Source organism: Sminthopsis crassicaudata, chromosome 6, assembly GCF_048593235.1.
Source record: "Sminthopsis crassicaudata isolate SCR6 chromosome 6, ASM4859323v1, whole genome shotgun sequence".
Taxonomy (NCBI): domain Eukaryota; kingdom Metazoa; phylum Chordata; class Mammalia; order Dasyuromorphia; family Dasyuridae; genus Sminthopsis; species Sminthopsis crassicaudata.
In genome coordinates, this window is record NC_133622.1 from 174,962,321 (window position 1) to 174,987,272 (window position 24,952).

A 24,952-nucleotide genomic window follows, 5' to 3' on the forward strand; every position below is an offset into this window, starting at 1 on the left:
AATAAAAGCTAAATAAAACAGAGTTCTTGATCTCAAAGACCTAGGATTGCTCCCAGTCTACACATTGTACATTCATCTCATCATCTCAATTATTTTTCTACCAGTATGCCTTAGAATTGGTTTGTATTCTTGGCTCAGTATGCTTGCTGACCTTTCCTCTTCATCTTTCTAAACCATTTACTTTGGCACCTAATTAGACTTTTCAAAGAGAGGTGTAGACCTTTCCCTTCATAGGCTCTCTGAAAACAGCATATGGCACCTCCCTTACCTTTTTTAAATTTTTTTAAAGTTTTTTATGAATTGTCATTAGACTGCTAGGTGGTATAGTAGATAGAGGCCCAAGCCTGGAGTCAGGAAGATTTAAATATAATTTGGCTTTAGATATTTATTAGTTGTGACTCTGAGAAAGTCATTTAACACTGTTGCCTCAGTCTCTGCTTTCTGTAAAATGTGAGGAAATGACAGACCACTTCAGGATCTTTTCTAAGAAACCCTAAATGAAGTCTTGTAGTTTTGGACATGACTGAAATGACTAAATAAGAAGTACTATTGGAAAATATGGTGAAAGATGGGAGGAAGTAGAGGAAAAAAAATAATAATGGCTAAGTCTTATGGAAGCCTTATTCTCTTCCTATTTAAAAATATAAAAGAAATTAGGTAATATCACTTTTTAATTGTTCTTTTATCTGGTTTTATAACAAATGATTTTTATTACAATATATCACATTGTGTCACACACACACATACACACACACACTTAAAGTCAAAATCAAAAAGAAACAAATCAAAAAAAAAAAGAAAGAAAGAATTCTCATTTAAAGTGCTTTTTAGATTCATATGTTGAGATTTTGGTAGAGGTGAAAAAAGTCAGTCGGCTAAAAAATTCAATTATTCATTCAATATTGAGTAAGTTAAAGGGTTGTTTAATCTCTGTGGTAGTTGGAGAGAACAAAAAGGTGACTGTCATCAGCTTTTTTATGGCATACTTCTAATCCATCTTCTATTCATATCTTTAATCCTGCTCTCTGGTTGTCAAAGGAAAAAGGTATAGTTTATCAATATATTCAAATTTTATTTTAAAAATCCCTCATTATTATGGAGAAATAGACAGTTAATGAAAATTCTTGTTACTCATAGGAAACAGTGTAATTTTTAAAAATTTAGAGAGATTTAGAGAGATAATATAAACAATTTATTTTTTTAAATGATGATCACAAACTCATAATCAACTCAAAACCAGTACTATGGTTTTGACATTTGATGGTCATTAGACCATCAAACTGGATTCCCCAGTTTGATGCAGACAATATAGTATTGAGTGAGAAAGTATACCACAGTTAGAAAAAAGATCAAAACAATTATAGCTTATAACTTAGTTTATGAACTGGAACAGTATTATTTTATTTAGTGAAGTGGATTCTTGAAAAATTTTGGGGGTGGCAAATTGAGGCAATCTAGTAAGGAATGATTGAAATTAAAGTATTGTTGGTTTTTGGGTTTTTTTTTTTTTTTTTTGGCCCAAAAAGATTATCTTGCTCCATTTCCCCATACATCTATGGAACACTATTGACCTTTACTCCAGCTATGCTATGAAGATAAAATTTTTATCTTTGTCCATATGGAGCTATTTTAGACAGAGAAATAAGTTATTGGGAATATTAGGGAGCCCTTTCACACTCAGGCTGGAGTTAAGGACAGGAAGGTCTGAAGCAATGTTCAGGTTAGGGATTAGCCAGGAGACATGGCTTTCTCTCATGGCTAAGCAGAATCTCCACCTAGGCTAAGATTAGTGGGGGAAGGGCAGCCATTAATCTACAGGAGGAAAGGGCTCCAGCCTTGCTTGGTCTCTTCACATTTGACTTTTTTGTTTCCAAGGTGAACGAACTTTCAAGTGTGATCAGTGTGATGCTACCTTTAAAAGGAAAGATACCTTAAATGTTCACATCCAGGTGGTCCATGATGGACACAAAAAATACAAATGTGATCTGTGTGATAAGGCGTTTGTAACACCTTCTGTGCTTAAAAGTCACAAAAAAGTAAGTACAAGTCCACCCTAAGTTTGAATTCCTTATGTATATTCTTTCCCTTGTTGCTTGAATCTTTAGAATATTTCTATTTTGTGTTGCAGGGGCTTAAGCTTGAGGTCCTCCCTTTCCTGTCCTAGATACCATCCATAAGTTTATCCTCTTCTTAAAGTAGATTTAAATACAGTGGAAACAAGAGTCAAGAATATGTGGGTTCAAATCCAAACTCAGACAGTAGTTGTATGGCCCTGAGCAGGGTTGTCTGTTTCTTCATCTCTAAAACTAGCATTGTAGTAGCATCTACCTTCATGATTATTGTGAGGATAACAACAGAAAACATTTTGAGAACCTTAAGGCGCTATGTAAATGTTAGCAATTATGATTCAGAGTACTTTAACAGTGATAGAAGTATAATAATTGCTCACTGAATACTTCTGGAATGGAAACTGATTAATTACAAACAAATGTTGATTTGGTTACATTGTTTGGCAAATTTTCTAATTCAAGTGAATACTTGTGAAGTTATTGATACAATTGTGTGTATTCGGGAATGTATTTTTTATATCATTTTTAATAACAATAACTAACAAGGGTGTTCCAGGAGCCTCAATGCAGCTTTAAACTATTAGTGCTTATAGTGATTTTAAGTTTTACATAGTCCTTTGCAATTAAAATATATGAACTATTCTTATTTCATTAAGTCACTTAACCTTCATAATAATTCTATGAGGTGGGTGCTATGACCATCTCCATCTTTTTTGATAAAGAAACTGAGGTAGAAAGTAGAAGTTCAGTGACTTACTCAGTACCAAACAATTAATATGTTTCTGAGGCAGCCTCAAATTCCAAGATTAGAACAGGATTCCTGACTCTCAGATAAATTGTCCCATCTACTATGCTACTGAATGGTCAGCAAACACTTCAAGGAGTACCTATTTGAGTATTATTTACTGAGGGGAAAAAGTTTATTCTGAAATTTTAAATATCTAAGTGGCTGCCTGCCCGGTTATGGCAAATGGGCTGAGGGGCAGAGACAGAGGGTGAGGTTTTGTTTTTACTATAGTCTGGCCCTCCAATAGTCTGAGGGACAGTGAACTGGCCCCCTATTTAATTTTTTTTTTGGACCACTGCTCTAGAATATAGAATAAGTTACTATAGTCTTAGGAAGGTTCCAGGACTCATTGTGGGTTAAATGCCTTAGGATTGCTGAACCAGTAAATTTCAGAGTGAAATTTGACCCATGACTACTTGGTTCTAATGTGTTGCTTTTCCTTATTATCAGTAAACTTTTTCCAGAATGAGATTCTTTCTCAATTTCAAATTAAATTTTCATGAGCAAAGGATCATGCATCCAAATCTGGAAGGGACCTTACCAACTAGCCTGACTTTCTCATTTTGCAGATAAGGAAACCAAGGTTCCCAAATTGAAATCACTTATCTAGAATCAGAAAGGTAATAAGCTACTCAAGCAAGATTTGAATTCAGGTTTTCTGATGTTTAAATGGGTTTATTTCCTTTGAACTTTAAAAGAAAATGAAATGATTCCTAAGAAAGAAAGAAGCAAAAAAATTCTTGTTGTAGAAATTGCTACTGTATTGTATGCTTTCTAGAGCCCCCAAGTTGGAGTGACAAAATATACTGTCTGGACTAGCTCTCTGGAGGATCTTGCGACCAGCCAAGTCCTTGGTCTTAGTGGAAGAGTGAATGAGGCAGCAGATTCACCAAGGATAGTTAAAGATAGAGTCCATTTATTTCAAGTCCTCTCAGCCCTTAAATACAATTACATCACCATAGCATACTCTGCAAGTGCTAACTATGGTAGTATTATATCACCACAGCACATTGCTCATGTGTTAACTATAAGCACCCTGGTATTGAAATGTAAATTCCTCTTACTGTAAATAGAACACAAATGTTCACACCTCTCTGACTACTCAGGAAGGCTAAGAACCCTTAGAGGAGATGGGGAGCCAAACCAAACTTTGTCATCAGGTTCTTTCTGGACTTTTATCTTACCCAGAGTTCCCCTGCTATCTGGTACCCTCTACAATTGTGTTTTCAAATGATCTCTGATTCCCCAGAAGCAAACATTGATGAAGGTTCCATTAAAGTGGAGGCTTCCTCCCAGGTGGCAAGAATATGAAGATGCAACATATGCAGGCCCATCATCCCTGAAGCTAGCCTCTTCAACTAGATTATTGATTTTTCTTTAAAAAGTTCAGTAGGAAACATATATTTCTGAATTTTTCTTTGGAACTTTTCCTTATAATTACTATGGTTGGATGGACAATGGAGACAAAACATATATTTAACTTGTCTCAGTAGTGAAAAATTTATCTCATTGAAAATATTGGCAAGAAATCATGAGGTAGAAAAAATGTATTGCATATTTAGACTTATTTTCAATAGTTTTCTAAAAAAAATTGAAGAAGCCTTTAAGAAATTCTTATTGTCTCAAATAACAGGGTTAGGCATTCTTTATTCACACTGAGTTTTAACATACTTTCAATAGAGATCAGATGGAAAATATTCAAATGGATAATTTAATCCTTAATATTTCATTTTTTACCAATAATATTTTAAATCCATATGTATGTACATAGATATGTAATATGAATTTAAAATATTTTGGTTGCAATTATCTTAGTAAACTTAAGTAAGCATATATCTACTTATATAAACTTTTTAAACTAAAATAATTTTAACCAACAAATTGTCTCTCTATCTCAGTCTCTCTCTGTAAGTGTGTGTGTGTGTGTGTGTGTGTGTGTGTGTGTGTGTGTGTGTGTGTGTGTATAATATAGATTTCAAATATATTTGGTTAAATTATTTTAGTCTAAGAAGATTGTACACAAAGGAGAGGGAAGGATGGATAGGGAGAGAGAGGGGGAGAGATGGGGGCAAGGGATGGAGAATATTATGTGCAGTACTTTTTTTTCTGACATCTTCTTGGAACTAGTAATAGCAATGTTGTTAAGTTGATAAAGTGATCATAAAATGATTGTAAAGTCATTGTCTTTTTTTTTTTAATTGCCTTCAGTGTGGGTTTTTAGATTTCAAAATGAGGGAACTGGACAATGTGATCTGAGATCTTCCAGAGAGCTAATCTGACTGGTATATTTTGGCATCCCAGTGTGGGGGCTCTAGAAAGCATAGCATATTTTGGCACCCCAAGTTGGGGGCTCTGAAAAGCACTTATCAGGGACTCCTCCAGAATGGAAAACTTTAGAAATTTATATAATATAGATCTGAGTTTTAAATCAACAAATGTATGATTTCTTTGTTACACATACGTGGTGCAAGCAATTGCAATTGAATTATTTCTTCTCTGAATTATCTGTTTGGGGACCTGAATTATTTCTTATTTGGCAAAAAGTAGTATGCTTCACAGTTATCCAATGTCATTGATCAGAGGACACTGATGAATTTTCAGTACTATTATTTATATTTCTGAACATGTGCCTCCTCTTTTCATGAAAACTTAGAAAACCTTTTTCCTGCCAATCTTACTGTTAATTACAGAATTTACTATTATACTGTTGAGACAATACACTTTTCAAAGTTAGTTTCATTATTTTTAGTTTTCTAGGCTATGGTGATTCATATACTTATCATTCTTTTATTATATAAGTAGTTCTATATTTTTTAATGTTATGTCTCCATAAAACTTTTGTGATTTTATTTATAAAGAAGACAATGAAAAGAGGAAAAGATGTCCCCCTTTGACTAACAGGTTTCACTTATGTATTGATTTTAACACAAATCAGAATAGATAGTTCTGGCTTAAATCCTACCTCTAAATTAGACTCATACTGATCTGGCATGATTGTTATAACTTCACAAAGGTGGAATTAACCACAGTTCCTGAACCTCTCAGTTTTCCTGAATTTTCATGGCCCAGTCCACAAGCTTCCATGAGTATTGGGAATCCAGGGACTTGATGGGAGCAGTGCATGCAGGATTTCAGTGACCACCTTGCCTCCTATCTGGAACATATATGGAGCCTGGCAACCAAAAATTGTGAACTGGAAGGGAAAACCAGGGGTAAGAAGGATCCTTGGACCAGAGAATGGAAACACTATTTCAAAACAATGGAAGATTTACACAACTCAATGGACAATGCCAAGATTGTCTACAGATTTATAATATCTGTCAGGCTGCTGATAACTTCAGAGTTAAGAATGAAGTAGAACTGGCTATTAGACAGTCTGTAGAATGTGATATTCATGGCCTCTGAAAGGCCATTGATGACACCAGGGTGACTAGGCTGCAGTTGGAAACAGAGATTCAAACCTTGAAGGAAGAGCTACTTGTCATGAAAAAACATGAGGAGGAGGTGATTTTTCCATAAATCCAAATTACAGACCCTGGGCTAACTGTGGAGGTGGACTCTCCCAAAGCTCAAGACTCAGGACTTTGAGCAAGGTCATGGCTGATATTAGAGCCCAGCATGATGCTCCAGCTCAGAAAAAGAGAGAAGATTGATAAATATTGTCCAGAAAATTGAACAAAACAGTGATCAACACAGTGATCAACATAAGATCTGAGGAGATGAAAATGGCTTAAAATACTGTCACTGAGGTAAAACATACAGTCCTATTCCTAAAGATTGACCTGGATCTTAAAGATTTTGTAGACAGCAAAATTATGAAAGAGATTAATGACATTTAGGTCCTGTGGCATTAGGGCCATAAACCTAAGACCTGGGCTGAGTCAGAAAGTTAATAAAAAGCTCTTTAATGCAAATTACAGATTTTTTTAATGTCACTCTTAGACAAAGAGACTATTTCTATCCTATAAAGAAAATATTTCTATATTACCCAAGATCCCTAGCCTTGAACAACTTAGAGGAAGGAACTACCTCCACCCAAACTTGCTTGAGTTGAGCACAATGAGTTGTAATTCACATAAACAAGATAATTTAGGGGTAAATTTTTGGCAAAGCTTGATAATGTCCTTCAAAAGTTGGGCTTTGAACAAAGAAATAGGAGAGAAAGTCTGAATATTTCTCACAAAATGTTTTTAATAATAATTTCTTTCAAGGTCGAAGGGGTCTGAGAACCTATGTAGTCCATGCCTTTTTTAATGTTAGAAAATTGAGACTCAGAAGACTTCTTCAGAGTTATAAGGCTGATAAGATCACAAGACAGCATTTGAACTGAGGTCTTCCTGGCTCCAAATATTCTATGAGTTATGCCATTAATGTTTTCTGGTGACTTTCCACTCAGCCACACTGGAATAATTTTACCAGAGCTTCAGTTTCTCTCTGCCCACCATACCCAGTTTTCAGGACCTCATCATTATGACTCTTAGAAGTAAAGTTTCAGTCTTGAGAGGCAGAGCCAAAAGGGTGGAGAGAAGCCAGGGGATTGTCTTAACTTTACCCTGTTTCCCTTAATAACAACATTAAATCAAGCCTCTAAATGGCTTCAGGAGTGACATAACCCACAAAAAGATTGAGTTGAACAGTTTTCTAGCTTAATATAACTTATAAGATAACTTCAGGAAAAGTCTGTCTCACTTGGATAAAAGGAAGTTCCCAGCACAGATGATGTCTGGGAAAGGCAGTGGTGCATATCAGTAACTGAGGCTGCATAGTCCTGGTTTAGCAGGCTAATATCATAGCATGCCAGCTGTGAGGCCTTCAGCCATAGGGTAGAAGGCAAATTACCAGCCCTGTAATCCCAATACCATAGGCGTAATTAGGCCAGATCATTGCAGTGCAGTGGGTAAACAGCAAGCATTGAGATCCTGGAGAGAAAAAAAAAAAACAGTGACTAGGCCCCTGACCTCCAGCTAAAGAAGCTTGGGGCAGTACCAGTCAGAAGCAGAGCTCAACTTTTAAAAAATGAGTAAAAACCAAACAAAAAACCAAAAAGAGCCCTATCCATAGAAAATATTATGATGATAGGAAAGATCAAAATACAAACTCAGAAGAGGACAATGATGTCAAAATGGTTGTATGTGAAACCTTGAAGGAGAATTTGAATTTATCTCAAGACTCAAATATCCCCTTCCTAAGGCTCAAAAAGGATTTTAAAAATCAAGTAAGAAAGGTAGAAGAAATAAAGGGAAAGAAATGAAAGTTAAGCAGGACAATTATGAACAAAAGAGTCAACAGCTTGGAAAAGAAAACACAAAAATTGATTATTGAAAACAACTCCTTAAAAAAATAAAATTAGCCAAATTAAAAAAAAAATGCACCTAAGAAAACAACTCATTTAAGAATAGAATTTGGTGAATGGAAAAGAAGGTACAAAAGAGAAAATAATTTCCTAAAAATAAGAATAAGCACCAACCCTAAAGTCAGGAGGAGCTGAATTCAAATGTGGCCTGAGACACTTAATACTTCCTAGCTGTGTGATCTTGGGTAAGTCACTTGATCCCCAATTGCCTCAGGGGAAAAAAAGGGGGAGGGATTGTGGGGAGATAGAGAAAGTTGGTAAATTTTGATCCCCAGATTTTCTCCATAAATAGAATAAGTGTGAGCCTCAGGGCGATCATGAACTGGTGAAAAATCAAGAAGATTTGGGCAGAACAGAGGTCCTCCTGGTACAATCCAAGAAAATCTGAAGAAAGACCAGAGAAGATCTGAAGAAAGACCAGGGTCCTGGAATTAATCTGTGTGAAGTGCAAACATTTCCAGCTAGCTCTACAGAAACAAGTGGGTAGCCCTGGGGCTAGCTGGGTATAGATGGAACCTCAGCAGAAACCACAGAAACTTTCACATCCTGGATTGTTTGTAGAGTCAGAGTCTTAGTCTAAGAAGACTGAGGAAATCTCTACTGTTTGGGAACATCAGAGCCAGCAGTGCTGTAGGATATGGTCCTAGGCAAGAAGGAACCAGCACACCCTGCAGAGACAGGGTAGGGATGCTGACTGTGGGCAGGGTGGAGCTCTTGGTTTGGAATTTGTAGTCTGAGGGGAGAGTTGAGGCAAAACCAGAGGCACTCTATCCCCTAATCCAGGATTAGAAGTGCTTCTACTAATATCTCTTATTTAAAAAAAAAAATGAACTAGCAAAGAAGAAAGTACTCCACCACAGAAACTTAATATGGAAATGGGGAAGACTGGGGTTCATATTCAGTGGAGGATACTGCATTAAAAAAACAAACAAACAAACAAACAAACAAAAACAAAACAAACAACAACAACAAAAAAACCCCAACAAACTTCTATCCCAAAAAGTAATGTGAAATGGCTCTCTGCCCAGAGAGAATTTGTAGAACTCAACAAAGAATTAAAAAAACCTAATGAGATATATTGAGGAAAAAGTAAAAAAAAAAAAATTAAAATTAAAAACCATCAAAAAAAAAAAAGAAACAAGATTATGAAAAAAAAAAGATAACCAATTAGAAAAGGAGATAGTTTCAAAGATGAAAATAATTCTTTGAAAATTAGAATTGGGCAAGGAGAAGCCAATGAAGCTATAAGAGACCAAGAAAAAACAAAACAAATTATAAAAATAAAACAGATTGTGAAACATCTCATAAGAAAAATCACAGATCTGGAGAAGAGAGCAAGAAGAGAAAATTTAAGAATAACCGAAACTTGTGACCATATAATGCAGGAGATAATTCAAGAAAATTGTCTTAGAGTGATAGAACATGAGAGGAAAGTAAAAAAAAAAATTCAAAGTAGAAAAAGAAATTCAGTGAGATCCTTTGGGTAAAATATATAGGCACATTATTGCCAAATTTTGAATTGTCCAGATCAAAGAAAAAAAATTGCAAGAAACAAGGAAAAAAAAACAATTGAAATATGCTAGAATTTACGATTAGAATTGTACAGGACTTAGCAGCCACAATAAAAGACTGAATAAATCTAACCATAAAATAAATAATGTAGAAGTTAAGGAAGTGAATAGAATTTTATTTTTTTATTATAGCTTTTTATTTACAAGATACATGCATGGGTTATGTTTCAGCATTGACAATTGCAAAACCTTTTGTTCCAACTTTTCCCGTCTTTCCCCCCACCCCTTCCCCCTGATGGCAGGTTGACCAATACATGTTAAATATGTTAAAGTATAAGTTAAATACAATATATGTATACATGTCCATACAGTTATTTTGCTGTACAAAAAGAATCAGACTTTGAACTAGTGTACAATTAGCCTGTGAAGGAAATCAGAAATGCAGGTGGACAAAAATAGAGGGATTGGGAATTCTACATAGTGGTTCATAGTCATCTCCCAGAGTTCTTTCACTGGGTGTAGCTGGTTCAGTTTATTACTGCTCTATTGGAACTGATCTGGATCTTCTCATTGTTGAAGAGGGCCACGTCCATTAGAATTGATCATCATATAGTATTGTTGTTGAAGTATATAATAATCTCCTGGTCCTGCTCATTTCACTCAGCATCAGTTCATGTAAGTCTCTCCAGGCCTTTCTGAAATCATCCTACTTGTCATTTCTTATAGAACAATACTAGTGAATAGAATTTTAGAAAAATTAAATAGATAGATAAGAATGGGAATAGAAAGGAATATGCCTTTTTCTCAGCAGTATCTGGCACTTAGACAGAAATTGACCATGCATTAAGGCATACAAACCTTTCAATAAAATGCAGAAAGACAACTATTTAAATTCATTCTTTTCAAGTCATAATACAATATAAATTATATGCAATAAAGAGCCATGGAAAGTTAAACTAAATTTGCAAACTAGTCTAATCCTAAAGAACGAGTGTCTCAAACAACACATCATAGAAGTGATTATTAATAATTATGTCAAATAAAATGATAGTTAGACAATATACCAAAATTTATGAGATACAATCAAAGCAGCTATTTGGAGAAATTTTACATTTTTCCATACTTTCATGAATGAATTGGAGAAAGAGGAGATTAATGAAGTGGACATACAACTAAAAAGCTAGAAAAAGAATCAATTGCAAATCTCCAACTAGTTATGAATTTAGAAATTCTGAAAATCAAAGGGAGATTAATAAAATTGAAAATAAGAAAACTATTGAACTAGTAAATAAAAATAAGAGCTTGTTTTATTTTAACAAAAATAAAATAGATAAACCTTTTATTAATTTGATTTCAAAAAAGAAAGATGAAATCTAAATCACCAGTATCAAAAAGGAAAAGGATGAATTCACCATCAATGAAGATAAATTAAAGTAATAATTAGGAACTCTTTTGCCTAACTGTATGCCAATAAATCTGATAATCTAAATGAAATGGATGAATATTTGAAAAAAAATGAATTGCAGAGATTAATAGAAGAGAAAATAAAATCCTTAAGTAATCCCACTTTAGGTAAAAAAAAAAAAAAAAAAAAGATTGAGAAAACCACTAATGATCTGTCTAGGAAAAAAAAATTCCAGGACCATAAAACATTTCCAAATGAATTCTGTTAAATATTTAAAACACCTTGACTTCCAATTCTACATAAACTATTTGGAAAATATGTGAAGAAAGATCCTACCAAATTCTTTTTATGACAAAAATATAATGTTGATACTGAAATCAGGAAGATCCTAGAGAAAGAAAACTGTAGAACAATTGACCTAATAAATACTGATGCAAAAACTTTAAATAAAATATTATCAAAGATATTACAGAATTATACACTATGACCAAAAAGGATTTATGACAGAAATGCAGAATTGGTTCAATGTCAGGAAAACTGATGGCATAATTGACCACATCAACAACAAAACTAACAAAAAAGCATATGATTATCTTAATAGATGCAGAAAAGGTTTTTTTTTTAAAAAAAGTAAAGTACCTATTCCTATTAAAAACACTAGAGAGAACAGGAATGAATGGAATTATCCTTAAAATGATAAATGGCATCGATCTAAAACCATCAGCAAGTATTATTTGTAATGGGAATAAACTAGAGGTATTTACAGTAAGATCAAGAGTGAAAAAGATATATACATTATCACATCTATTATTCAATATTGTACTAGAAATGTTAGCCTTAGTGATAAAAGAAAAAAAAAAGAAATAAAAGGAATTAAAATAGCAAGTAAACAAAATTATGACTTTTTACAGATGATACGATGGTACACTTAGAAAATCCTAAAAGATCAACTAAAAAAACTATTTGAAACAATTAAAAACTTTTGCAAAGTTTCAGGATATAAAATAAACCCACATAAATTATCAGCATTTCTATATATCACCCACAAAGCCTAGCAGGAAAAGATAGATAAATTCTAATTAAAATAACTATAAGGAACATAAAATATCTGGGAGTTTACCTACAAAGATGAACACAGGGACTATATGAATACTTTTCACACTAATAAAGTCAGATATAAACATTTGGAAATACAATAATTGCTCATTTGTAGATTGAGCTAATATAATAAAAATGACAATTCTATTTGAATTAATTTACTCATTCATTCAGTGCCATACAAATTAAACTACAAAATATTTATTTTATAGAGCTAGAAAATCAAGGTCAAGACATCAAGGGAATTAAAAGGGGGAAAAATGCAGGAAAATGGCCAATTTGCAGCAGATCTAAAACTATATTATAAAATGCCACTCATCAGAACTATTTGGTACCAGCTAAGAAATAAAGTGGTAGACAAGTGGAATAGATTTGATATACAAGACAAAGTAATCATTGATTATAATGACGTATTGTTTGATAAATCCAAACACTGTAGCTTCTTGGAAAAAAGCTTACTGTTTGATAAATTTTCTAGAAAAACTAGAAAATAATTGCAGATGAAACTGGACATAGACCAATATTTCACATCCTATATCAAGATAAGATTAAAATGAGTATATAATTTAGACATGAGTATATTCATGACTTTATAATTTAAACAGTATATACTTTGTCAGATTGATGGAGAATGAATTTTTTTTATAAAAAGAACATTTTAAAATACACAATGGATAATTTTGATTACATTGTTTAAAACAAATTTGCCCAAACAAAGCACATATAACAAAGATGAAAAGAAAAACAGTTATCTGGGAAATAATTTTATAGCTAGTGTTTCTGATAATCTCATTTTTCAAATATAGAGAGAACTGAGTTAAATTTATAAAAGTATAAGTCATTGCTCAGTTGATAAATGGTCAAAGTATATGAATAGTCAATTTTAAGTTGAAGAAATTAAATGTATCTATGGTGATATAAAAAATGTTCTAAATCACTTTTGATTAGAGAAATGCAAATTAAAACAAATCTAAGCATTCTAGAGAACAATTTGGAACTTTTCCCAAGAAGATATAAAATTAGGTATATGCTTTGCTCCAACAGTATCACTGGTAGATCTGCATTCCAAAGAGATCATAAAAAATGGAAAAGACCATATATTTAAAAAAAAATAAAACAGGTCTTTCTGTAGTGACAAAAAAAAAATTGGAAGTTGAAGGGATGCCTATCAATTGGGAAATGTCTAACAGGTTGTAGTTTATTAATATAATGGAATACTGTTGTTCTATAAGAAGTAATGGGTTCAGCAAAACCTGGGAAGAATTAACTGAACTGATGCTAAGTAAAATGAGCAGAACCAGGAGAATATTGTAACAGCCACATTGTGTGGTGATCAGTTTTGATGACTTATCCTCTTTTCAGCAATACAATGATCTAAGACAATCACAAAAGACATCTAGATAAAGAACTATGGGATCTAAATGTAGATTAAAGCATACTACTTTCACTTTTTTTTCTTGCTTTCATGCTTTCCCCCATTGTTCTGATTTTTCTTTATGATATGACTAATATGCAAATATGATCAATATGATTGTAGATGTATACCTATATCAGATGTCTTCCTGTCTTAAGGAGGGAAGAGGAAAAGGAAGTATGGAGAAAAATTTGGAACTCAAAATTTTACAAAAATGAACATTGAAAACTATATTTACATGTAACTGGGGAAAATACTATTGAATAAAGTGTTGGGAAAAAAGGAAATAAGGCTTTGTATTGAGAAGTGAAGAAATTGTAATATATTCATCTTAAAGATTTGGGATTTATCAAAATCATCATACATAGAACTAAATGGATCTTTGTAAAGTCTGTGGTTTAAGAGACTTCAATACATTGAATGTATTATTAATTAATAATTATTAATTATTAATTAATGTATTATTAATTAATGGTCATATCTCTTGCTTTTAGCCTCTTTGTATATGTCAAACTGAAACTCTTTAAACTCCTTTACTTAAGGATCCAACAAAATATTTCAGCCAACTATGATTGTTTTGCCTTTACTTGATACCCAGTAGATTTCACTTTCATCAACATTTCTCTTTCTTTGAGGGATTTGAGAGAGGACACAAAGTTGCCCTTTTTGGGACTACAGTCATGGGGAAAGCTGAGTTTTTCCATGGAACCCCATATCTCAACCTTTTTGGTCTCAGGATCCCTTTATACTTTAAAAATTATGAGGACTCCAAAGACTTTTTTGTCCGTGTAGGTTATACCTATCAATATTTGCTTTATTAGAACTTGAAATGGATGGTTTTAGAAATATTTATCAATTTATTTAAAATAATGATAATAAATCTATTATATATCAAGATAAATAACATTAAAATGCTTTACTAAAAACAAAAAAAAAGATGTAAGAGTGGCATTATTTTATGCATTTTTCACAAATCTCTTTAATGTCTAACTTAATAAAGCAGCTAGATTCTCATGTCTGTTTCTGTATTTAATCTTTGTGATTTTTTTAATTGAAGTGTAAGACAGCCCAGTCTCCTATTGGAAAAAGGGGAGACATTTTAATAAGAAAATTATGTCTTAGTATTGTTATGAAAATAGTTTAGGCCTTATTGACCCTGTAAAGGTCTCCCTTGGAGTTTAAAAATCATTCTTTGGAAACCAATACTGGCCCAGAAAACCAGAAATCAAGATCTTACTGGCTCTGATTTGTGACTTAAATGCATTAATGGCATGACCCAGTACAAAATGTGTTACTTTTCTGGGGCAATCTGAGAAGTAGCTACAGAATATGCAAAGGACCAGGGATTAATGAGGTTGAATTTGGTTCCTATTAGTGTTTGTGTCAAATAAAGAAAAGTTAGGTTTTCCTTACCAACAACTTCACTCCCAGAGAATTCAAAAAGCTAATCTTGTCCAAACAAATAACTAAAATTCCTTTATCTTGAATCCCTGATTAGTGTATCTTTCAACAAGAGGCCTGTTGTCAATAGAAATTTCAATTCTTTATTCTCAATTTATGTTTCTGTGATTCTGAAGCATCCTTTTTGTTTTTTAGCTTGGGAACTTGCTATAAAAATAAATTTCATGTTAAGATAAAACCCACTAATGCAGGGCAATGTAGTGAATAGAAAATTGGTCGAATTTAGAAAGAGCTGGGTTTGAGTACTATTCATGACACATATTGGCTATTAGTCACTTGCAAGTCAAGTTGACTTGGCAAGTCACTCAACCTCTCTGTGCTTTCAGAAACTCTCTAAGACTGTAAGTTGCAAAGAAGGTTATCTGAATGAAGAACTAGAGGAAGTTTCTTCACCACAGAGTTCCCTATAGCAATGCAAACATAGGTACAATTCCATTCTATATCCCTTACTGTATTCCAGGAACTGTGCTATATGCTGGGGATAGACATTTTAAAAAGCACCAGGCCATGTTCTTAAGGCAGATATATTCTAATATGGGAAAACAACATGTAGGAGAGTGATGGTCAGGGAGAGATTTTTTGCTTAAGAAAATCACAAAAATAGTAAAGTCTTAGAGCAATTCACATCTTTTTTGAATTTAGATGGATGTAACAAACTGTATATATGGGACCTTCAAATAAGACCAATGAAGTCAACTATTATATGTTCAAATAAATTTCAGTCACATTCCAAACTCACTGTAATAATTGAAAATTTTTCTATGGCAAAAAGTAGGTGTAGTTTAGTAACTTTGGGGGCATAGTTCCAAATTCCTTTCCAGAATGATTGGACCATAGCAAGAGGGTGTTATTATGTTCACCCCCATGCACAAACATATAACAGTCCATTCAATATTTGTTATTTTTCTGTTTTATTAACTTTATCATTCTAAGGAGTAAGAGTTCAGGAATACTTTAATTTACATTTCATTAATATTAATGATTTAGGAATAATTTTTATATGGATGTAATTTGAACTTCCTTTGAAAAGTTTCTGTTCAAGACAATTTTCAGAGGGCAGCTAGCTAATTCAGGAGGACCAGAGTTCAAATCTGGTCTCAGATACTTAACACTTTCCTAGCTGTGTGACCCTGGGCAAGTCACTTAACCCCAGCCTCAAAAAAAAAAAAAAAAAAGACAATTTTCAAATGAATAAATTAAAATTATTTCTAGTTATATGAAAAATCAGAGCTATGCAAATTAAAGTAATTCTGAGGTACCACTACATATCTCTCAGATTAGCTGAGATGACAGAAAAAGATAATATTGAAAGTTGGAGGGAATGTGGGAAAATTAGGACACTAATACATTGTTGGTCGAGTTGTGAACAAAGCCAATAATTCTGGAGAGCAATATGGAATATGCCCCATGGGCTATCAAACTGTGCATACCCTTTATCTAGCAGTTTCTCTACTGGGACTGTATCCCAAAAGGATCATAAAAAGGGAAAAGGAACCACATGTGCAAAAATGTTTGTTACAGCCCTTTTTGTAATATCAAGAAACTGGAAACTGAGTGGATGGCTATCAGTCAGAGAATGGCTGAATAAATTGTGGTATATGAATGATATGGAATATTAATAATCAGCAGGCTGGTTTCACAAAGGCCTAGAGAGACTTATGTGAACTAATGCTAAATGAAGTGAGTGGAACCAAGATAACATTAAACACAGCAACAACAAGATTATGTGATGATCAATTCTGATGAACATAGTTCTTTTCAAAAATGAGGTGAATCAGGCCAATTTTAATAGACTTGGGATGGAGAGAGCCATCTGCAACCAGAAGGAGGACTATGGGGACTGAATATGGGTCAAAACATATTATTTTCACCTTTTTTATTGTTGCTTGCTTGCTTTTTATGTTATTTCAGTTTTTTCTCTTTTTGATATGATTTCTTTTTGTTCAGCATAATTGTGGAATATATATTAAAGATTAAAGATTTAAAGATTAAAGATATTTTACTTATATTGGATTACTTGCTATCTATGTGAGGGGGTAGAAGAAAGGGAGAAAAAAAATTGGAATACAAGGTTTTGCAAGGGTGAAATATACATATAATGCATATAATTTGAAAATCAAAAGCCAAAAGAAGAAAATTTTCTGTTAATATCTTCCCTCCCCCCCCCCAGGCTGGGGTTAAGTGACTTGCCCAGGGTCACACAGCTAGAAAGTGTTAAGTGTCTGAGACCAGATTTGAACTTGGGTCCTCCTGAATTCAAGACTGGTGGCTCTATCCACTGCACCACCTAGCTGTCCCTGTTAATATCTTATAACCATTTATCAATTAGGGAATGGTTCTTAATCTTCTACTTTCAAATTAATTATTTATATACACACACACACACATATATATATATGTATATACACACATATATTTTAAATCAGAAAAGCTTGGTGAACACATCTTTCCTTCCAGTTCTTTTCTTTTTAAATTTTAGTTACATTTTATTTTTTGTGGAAAAAAAATTCTTTTAAAAAAAATTCTATTTTAGCTCCAAATTTTTCTTCATTCTCTGGTCATCTAATTTGTTTATAATGGTATCATTTATGTCTCAGAAGTTTAATCAATTCAAGAGAATATAATATTGGAAAGTAAACAAATAGTCATGATGAGATATACCCAAACATTTTTAATCCTTTGGAGTTATTCTAAAACTTTCTGTCTGTTTTATTCCTTCTACATAGACACACACAGGAGAAAAAGAGAAGATATGTCCATATTGTGGACAGAAATTCGCAAGCAATGGAACACTGAGAGTACACATTCGAAGCCATACAGGTCTGTTAATACTTGTTAATACAAAATAAAACCAATATAAAGATGAGTTGCTTTGGGGGCAAAACATAGCATCATATTCCTTTTATGTTGTGCAGGTTACATGAAATTTTAAGTTTTAAGTCTCTGAAAAAAAATCAAAGAATGATTCTGTTCTTTCCTTTGCCAAAACTTGAAATATAACTGTCTCTAAGCCCATTAAAACATATAATCTAAGAATATTTGATATCACTTTGTAATAGCAGAATTTAAAATGTCTCCTATGACTTGATTACATTTCTTATTTCTATAGATAAAATTGGGATAAGAGTAGGTGGACAGGATTTCCCAGTGTTGTAGTTATTTGTGTAAATGACAGCTGCCATGGTTGATTTATTCCCACAAACTTCTATGAAGTATCCACAAACTGAATCAAAATCCTGTTGTAGCCACTGGGTAGAGAAAGATAGAAGCAACATAAACTGTGCCCTAAAGAGCTCTCCAGGGGAGAAAGGCATGTGCCTGTGATAGAACAGTTTGAGAAAGAAATAAAGAGAGATGGTTTAAGCAAAGTGTTAATCAAAATGTCATTAGAGAAAGATCTTTTCTTTCTTGGCAGAGACAGAGAAGAAGGAAAAAATGATATCAGAGTTAGACTTTTAATGTATAATCCCTGCTGGATTATAAACTTATTGTCCACAAGTATTGTCCCTTGTTACCCTCTGCAGTTCTCAATACAATATATTGTGCATAGTACATATTCAAATATTTATTGAGTAAATGAATGAAATTTTTAAATTTAAGTTTATACACCCTCCTTTATGACTCCTATAAATGATAATCATTAGTACTTTTTTCATCTAGACCAGGGATTTCTCAATTTAGCACCTATGGCATACATATACACACATATACATACATACATAAATCCATATATATATATATATGTATATGTATATGTATATGTATATATGTGTTTGTGTATGTAGTTAACTTTTTATATCACCTGATACTTTTTTAATCACCTCTATTTTGTCTTGTTCATTTAAAAACATGATTCTCAGAAAGTCTTTAAGTTTCAACATCTTGACAAAGCATGCCATGACCAGAAAAGATTAATAACTTGATGTAGACCTGACTGAGATTTAAGAAGAGTGTTTGTCCCTCATTTTTTGAAGAGAACTAGTGACATCGCAGAGTTGACATTGCTAGAAATGTCCATAGCACTGATATGTCTACTAACTATGTGCCAGATACTACTAAAAGAATCTTTTGGAAATATTGACTAAGAAAAAAAGAAAAAAGAATTCTTATAGTCATATTTATCAAAGTTTGATATAAGTATTTCAGTGTTTTAGATGCCTCAAATACAATAACACAAAGCTAATTGATCAAATCTACCAAGAGGTACAAGATTTTCTGAGATATGCTTTAGTCAAGAGAGGCCAAACAATACATGTGACAACCATTAAAGTAATGGAAAAATGCACAGATAAAGGAATCAAGCTCTCTTTGCAATTAAATATTACATAATCATGTTGTTTGCAGCTTGAGGGGACTTAGATATTATCTAGTGCAAATATTTAATTTTAAATAAGAGGAAATTGAAATGTAGTGAGGTGAAGGGACTTATTTAGTGTCACACAGCTAATGACAGGGACAAGATTTAACTGTGGATTCTATGATTCTAAGTGCGAGAATTTTAAAAATTCATTTTTATTGTTTATTTTGGGGGTGTCTAGCTAAAGTTAAATAATATGAGTCCAGTAAGATAGGGCAGATAATTAAGAAGGAACAGAAGAGTTGAAAGGCAACACAGGTCACTATCTGGGGACTGGGCATCTAGGACACTGCCTCTGGCTCCACAAAAATAACCACAACAACTTGTGAATGCAGGCAAACATTTTTAGTAGCAAAGAAACAATAAGTTCCTAAACAATTAAGTGTTTATTAGGAAATGCAATTGGAAAAGATCTAGAAATTACTCAGGAAAGATTTTTTTAATACAATTATTACCTTCTAAGAGAGAAATGAGAGAATGAGATAGAGAGACAGAGACAGGAAGAGGGGGCAATTCAGTAAAACTAATCAGCAAATCAACTGAGTCTGATGGTAAATGTCATCTTTCAAATTCATAGTAATTCATGTGATTCTCAGTTCCTGAATGTCAAAAAGGAAATCTTTCTCCAACTCCTGCTGTCCTCTCAATAATCTCTATCCCCGTCAGTTCCCCCGTCCTCTTCCTTTCATATTTTATTGGTTTCCCATTTCAATGTGCCCTATGGAAATTCCATTTTGCAATTAATAAACTTCCCTTAATTCAGTCCTTTTCCTTTAATGTTCCTTTCATCTTCTGCTTCTCACTAAGACTTGCCCATCCTAGCCAAATTGACACCTCATCCTTGGTCATCTTTATCAGAATTGATTACATTTTCTCTGGTCTCAGTGGTAAAAATTAGATACCCTTTAATTCCTATTACAACTTAGTAACTTTCTTCTTTGAAGTTTTATTCTATATCAATTCATAACTCAATTCTGTTATTGGCTATTATTTAATAACCCCTAAAACATTATTCTTCCTTTTTCAATGGGTTGAATGCCTGAGACAAGCTTTCTCCCTCCAAGTCATGTTCACCATAGAGGACTTTGCCAGGCATGTTTACCTTAACTCTAATATCCTAATCTAATTGACTAATGGATTTCACTCCCATGACTTATTCTTCCAATTCATATCATAACTATAGGCTCCAAACTGTCAATTTTTCAGAACTTTCCTTATATCATCTGTGCTAGATTCAAATTTTCCTTATTTTCCAATCATAATTCATTAGTCAATCAATTTCATTCTATACTACCCACCCTTCTGAATCCATTGTTTCCTAATTCTGTCTGCTTATCCCTTGAAAAGAAAGTCTGCCCTTTCTTACATATTACCAAAAGGAGCAGCTCCTCTCCTTATCACATGAAAACTTTACATCATCCCCATGTTATTCCAACCTTATTCCAATCTTTATGAAAAAGTATTCTCTCTTATTGTGAAGACCAAATCCTATACAGTTTGTGTAATCCTATTTCCTCCATCTTCTACAGTAGATTGCTACTATATCATTTTTACCAATAATCATCAGATTAACCTGATCAGTACATTGATTTTTCCCCTAACATCCATAAATACAACACTCTCCCACATCTTTAAAATGAACATATAGCCCACATTCCACATTTCTAGTTCCTGCCATCTCTTCTAAGAAGTAGTTATATTTTGTTATATGAATTCCTTTTATTCCACAAGTGAATTAAAATTTCTCCAGATTCATCCCCAATCTTTTGAATCTCATGACCAAGTCTTCTTAAGAGAGATTGCTATGTAGATTTAGTATTACATAATAGGATTTTGGAGCAGCTCAGAGTTTTGTTTTATGTGTATCATTCCTATAAGGATTCAATCTACAGAATTAGCCTGAATAGCATTGACTTTCAGCCAGATGAATTTGTTTAATTTTATATATGTATACCTACATCCTTTTAAATATGTATTTTCTTCATAGGAATTCCTTTTTCAGAAGCCATAATTAATCAGCTGGGGTTGAGGCTCTATTTGTCTCTGCTATCATCCCTGCCTTAGTTCTTCTTCAGGATATATGGCTCTGGTAGTGTAGACAGTGCAGCTCATTCTTTTTCTAGCCCATATGGAGTTTTCCAGCTCACCATTTCCAGATGGGCAATACATATTTTTTGTGTTTCCAAAGTGGATTTTTATCTCTAGGGAAAGGGACTAGGGACTTTTTTCCAGATCTCACTGACTCCAGGAGTAGTACAGAAAGTGACAATGGAGCAATACAGAGGGAAATGGAGAGGATATAAAAACAGAAGTTAATAATTTAAAAAACCAAAATTACTCTGATAGAGTTATAAAATGTCCATATTAGAGCCATCTCTAGAAAGCCCTATTTTCATCCCTTCTTCTTCTCAATGTATAAGAAATACTGATAATGTTATGATCTGTAAATATGTGCCAACGGGCTGACTCTTAAAATTCAGTTTTTTTTTCATCTCTCTCCCTATTGCAAGAAGCATAAAAAGACATTATTTCAATAAACTTTATTGGAATATAAATAAAGTCTAAAAAGCACAAATATTTCTTCCAATTAGAACTGACCTACGGTGACTGAAGGCACAACCAGAGAAGGTGCTCAAATCTCTTAGAAGGGAGTTGTTTAGATCTTTGTCTGGCATGCAGTTTTGTAATTCATCATTGTTGTTTCCAGTGTGCAGTGACAGAGATAGTACTCTATAGGTCAGCTTAAACAGTATATCACCTTCACCTGTGCTTTATCCCATTGGTTTATAGCTTCCTAGGGTCAGTGGGAACTGGGGTTAATTCAGCAAAAAGAAATTACTGACTGTGACATGAATTCCGTTGATGGTTCATAAATTGTAAAAGAAATTAGAGGAACTATTTTTTTAAAACTATGGGCCAGAAGGTTAATTGCTTGCCTACAGTTCCAACCAACTTTCAGTGTTAACAGATGCCAGCTGTCACTGGACACTCCCTCCCCCCCAACTGTAACTTTATGTGCATGATTATTCAAGAACAAATTATTGTCTTAGAGGAAAAAAAAAACTGGTTTAATTAGTTAGGTTGCATATGAAAAATGGATGTTATCTTTTGGCTCTGTAAGAAATATATGAAACTCATCATTTCTTGTACTATAGAATTTTCATTTGTTATATTTCTTTTTTGTAAAAAATAATTTTGTTTTGGTGGACGTGAAGGGGAAAATGAAAGCCTCCATGTAGGTCATTTGAGATTAACTGGAGACAATTTGTAGTACTAAAAAGAATACTGAATTTTATGATAAATTTATACTATCAATTAAATTCATTCCATAAACATTTAAAAAACATCTATTTGCAATGTCAAAAATTAAGTCATCCGTACTCTCAAGATACTTATAATACATAGAGAAATAAGTATAAGGTAAGTTGAAGAGGAAAAAGTATGAAGATCTGTGAACAAATTATGAAAGAAAATATAGATGCTTTTCTCTTTTTTTTTGTTTTCCTTTTTCTTCCTTTCCCTTCCCTTTTGTTTTGGTTCCTCTTTTTTTCCCCCTCTCTCCTTCCCCCGCCTTTTCTCTGATATTAGGAAAGCCTTTGTTTAGGAGGAAGCTTGAGCTAAGACTTCAAAAAAGCACAAACCAAGGCAAACAATTCTAGACATGAGTCGAGCTTTTAAAAGACATGTTCATGGGAGATGGGAGATCTAGATATTAGTATTATTTCCATATTGTCTTCCTCATTTCTTCCTTGAAATCAGAGACTGTTTTTACTCTTCTTTATTACCACAGTGCCTAATATAGTGCCTGGAATAGAATAGAATAGATATTTTACAAATTTGCTTAACTAACAATATTAAGATGTTTTTACTTCCTTGCCAAGTATAATAGGTGATAGTTTAATATACTTTTGTTCAAAGTAGATCTTCAACTGGTTCAATATTGTCACTAGGCTATCAGTGGAAGAGAAACAAAGTTCCATTGAACATAGGGAGAAAATAAATTCCAAGGGGTGTGTGTGTGTGTGTGTGTGTGTGTGTGTGTGTGTGTGTGTGTGTGTGTGTGTGTTTATGTATAAAGCTTTTTCTTTTGTCCTATTCATCCTAAACTTATAATAGAGTCCCATTGGATGACAGAATATATATGAAAAAAAAATTTAGCTCAAATGTAGATATGAGATTCATTTTTCATTTCCTAAATGGTACAGCTATTAGTTCTTTGCATAGCTTCTACCAAATTTAGCAAAAGAAAAGTAATTTAAAATCAATATTCTTTTCCCAAATTCTACTTTTAAATTTTGTATCCCCTATGGACTCTCCAAACCTTCATTGCATTAAAAAGATATATGGTCTCAGTCAAACTGCAAGGAGGGCCTGGATTGGCCAAATTCAGTCTGGTATCCTGTCAAGACTGTGAATGGGAAGAACTAAATGAATTATATCTCTGGGTGTCAGAAAGAGACCAAGGGAACAAAAGCCACAGAGAGGAAAGGTCTTGGCTTAATAAAGCTGCATTAAACCATTTGGATGAATGACTAGGAATTGGGGATGGGAATATCTATTCTCTCAGAAAAGAATGAGAAGTAAAATAAATGTACCATCATTCAGGAATTAATCTCAATTATAATACATAAAATTTCTAGGATTATATTCCTATGTATGGTCTTTCAATCTTTATACAGGCTGTAAAGTAAATTTTTAGTTTTCAAGATCCAATTTAGGACTAACTTGTATAAGGATTATCCTTTATCAATGTATTCATGATAAAGTGTAGGAGAATGATCCATCTTAAAATTAGAAATCATTGGAACCTGGAAAAATCATGTAAGACTCTGCTTACCTGTCTTTGCATCTTCATCCTATTTGCTGATTTCTTTTCCTTGCAGGTGAGCGCCCTTACCAGTGTCATTACTGTGATAAAGCTTTTAGCAAAAATGATGGATTGAAGATGCATATCCGGACCCACACTAGGGTAAGAATGGAGGTCATCATAATTTATAGGGATTTCTAAAAATGTTTTCAGCCTTTTCATTTGTGATATACACACACACACACACACACACACACACACACACAAGCATACACACACCATTCCTATATACAGACAAAGAAATTTCCTTTAAGCACACATGATCTCCAAGATAGGAAATCTTTTCTTTTACAAAAGAAAACAACAAAAAAGAGTACAAACACATATTCACAAATATAAAACATGTAGGTCATCCTCAATTTATGAATGTGATTTATTCATGGCATATCAATATGGTATTGATTCATAAATTGGAAGTGTATGTCCTAGAAATATTTAAAATAGACCCATATATACTGAGATGGCCAGAATATTTGATGTACAATGGAAAACATCTTTATTTAAAACACATTATCTATATAAAATAATATCTAAAACAACTGATAAAAATGGAATCTTTCCAAGAAAAAAATTGAAATCTAGCATTTTTATACTTAATACTAAAATATTTTTCCTAAATAGAACTGAGTA

At 33.1% G+C, this 24,952-nt stretch overlaps 1 protein-coding gene and 1 pseudogene across 3 annotated transcripts in view; both read left to right on the top strand.

Moving 5' to 3' along the window:
• The window catches only part of PRDM5 (PR/SET domain 5), a 215,331-nt gene that overhangs the window by 133,309 nt on the left and 57,070 nt on the right, over positions 1-24,952 (top strand). For 2 of the 3 annotated variants that reach the window (XM_074272708.1, XM_074272709.1), the window contains 3 exons: positions 1,876-2,036; positions 17,825-17,918; positions 24,339-24,424. In XM_074272708.1, the coding sequence (XP_074128809.1) occupies positions 1,876-2,036; positions 17,825-17,918; positions 24,339-24,424 (341 nt within the window). The remainder of the gene's footprint in view (positions 1-1,875; positions 2,037-17,824; positions 17,919-24,338; positions 24,425-24,952) is intronic. The other variant, XM_074272710.1, reaches the window with a different exon arrangement.
• On the top strand, positions 5,784-6,695 carry LOC141546226 (keratin, type I cytoskeletal 18 pseudogene; annotated as a pseudogene).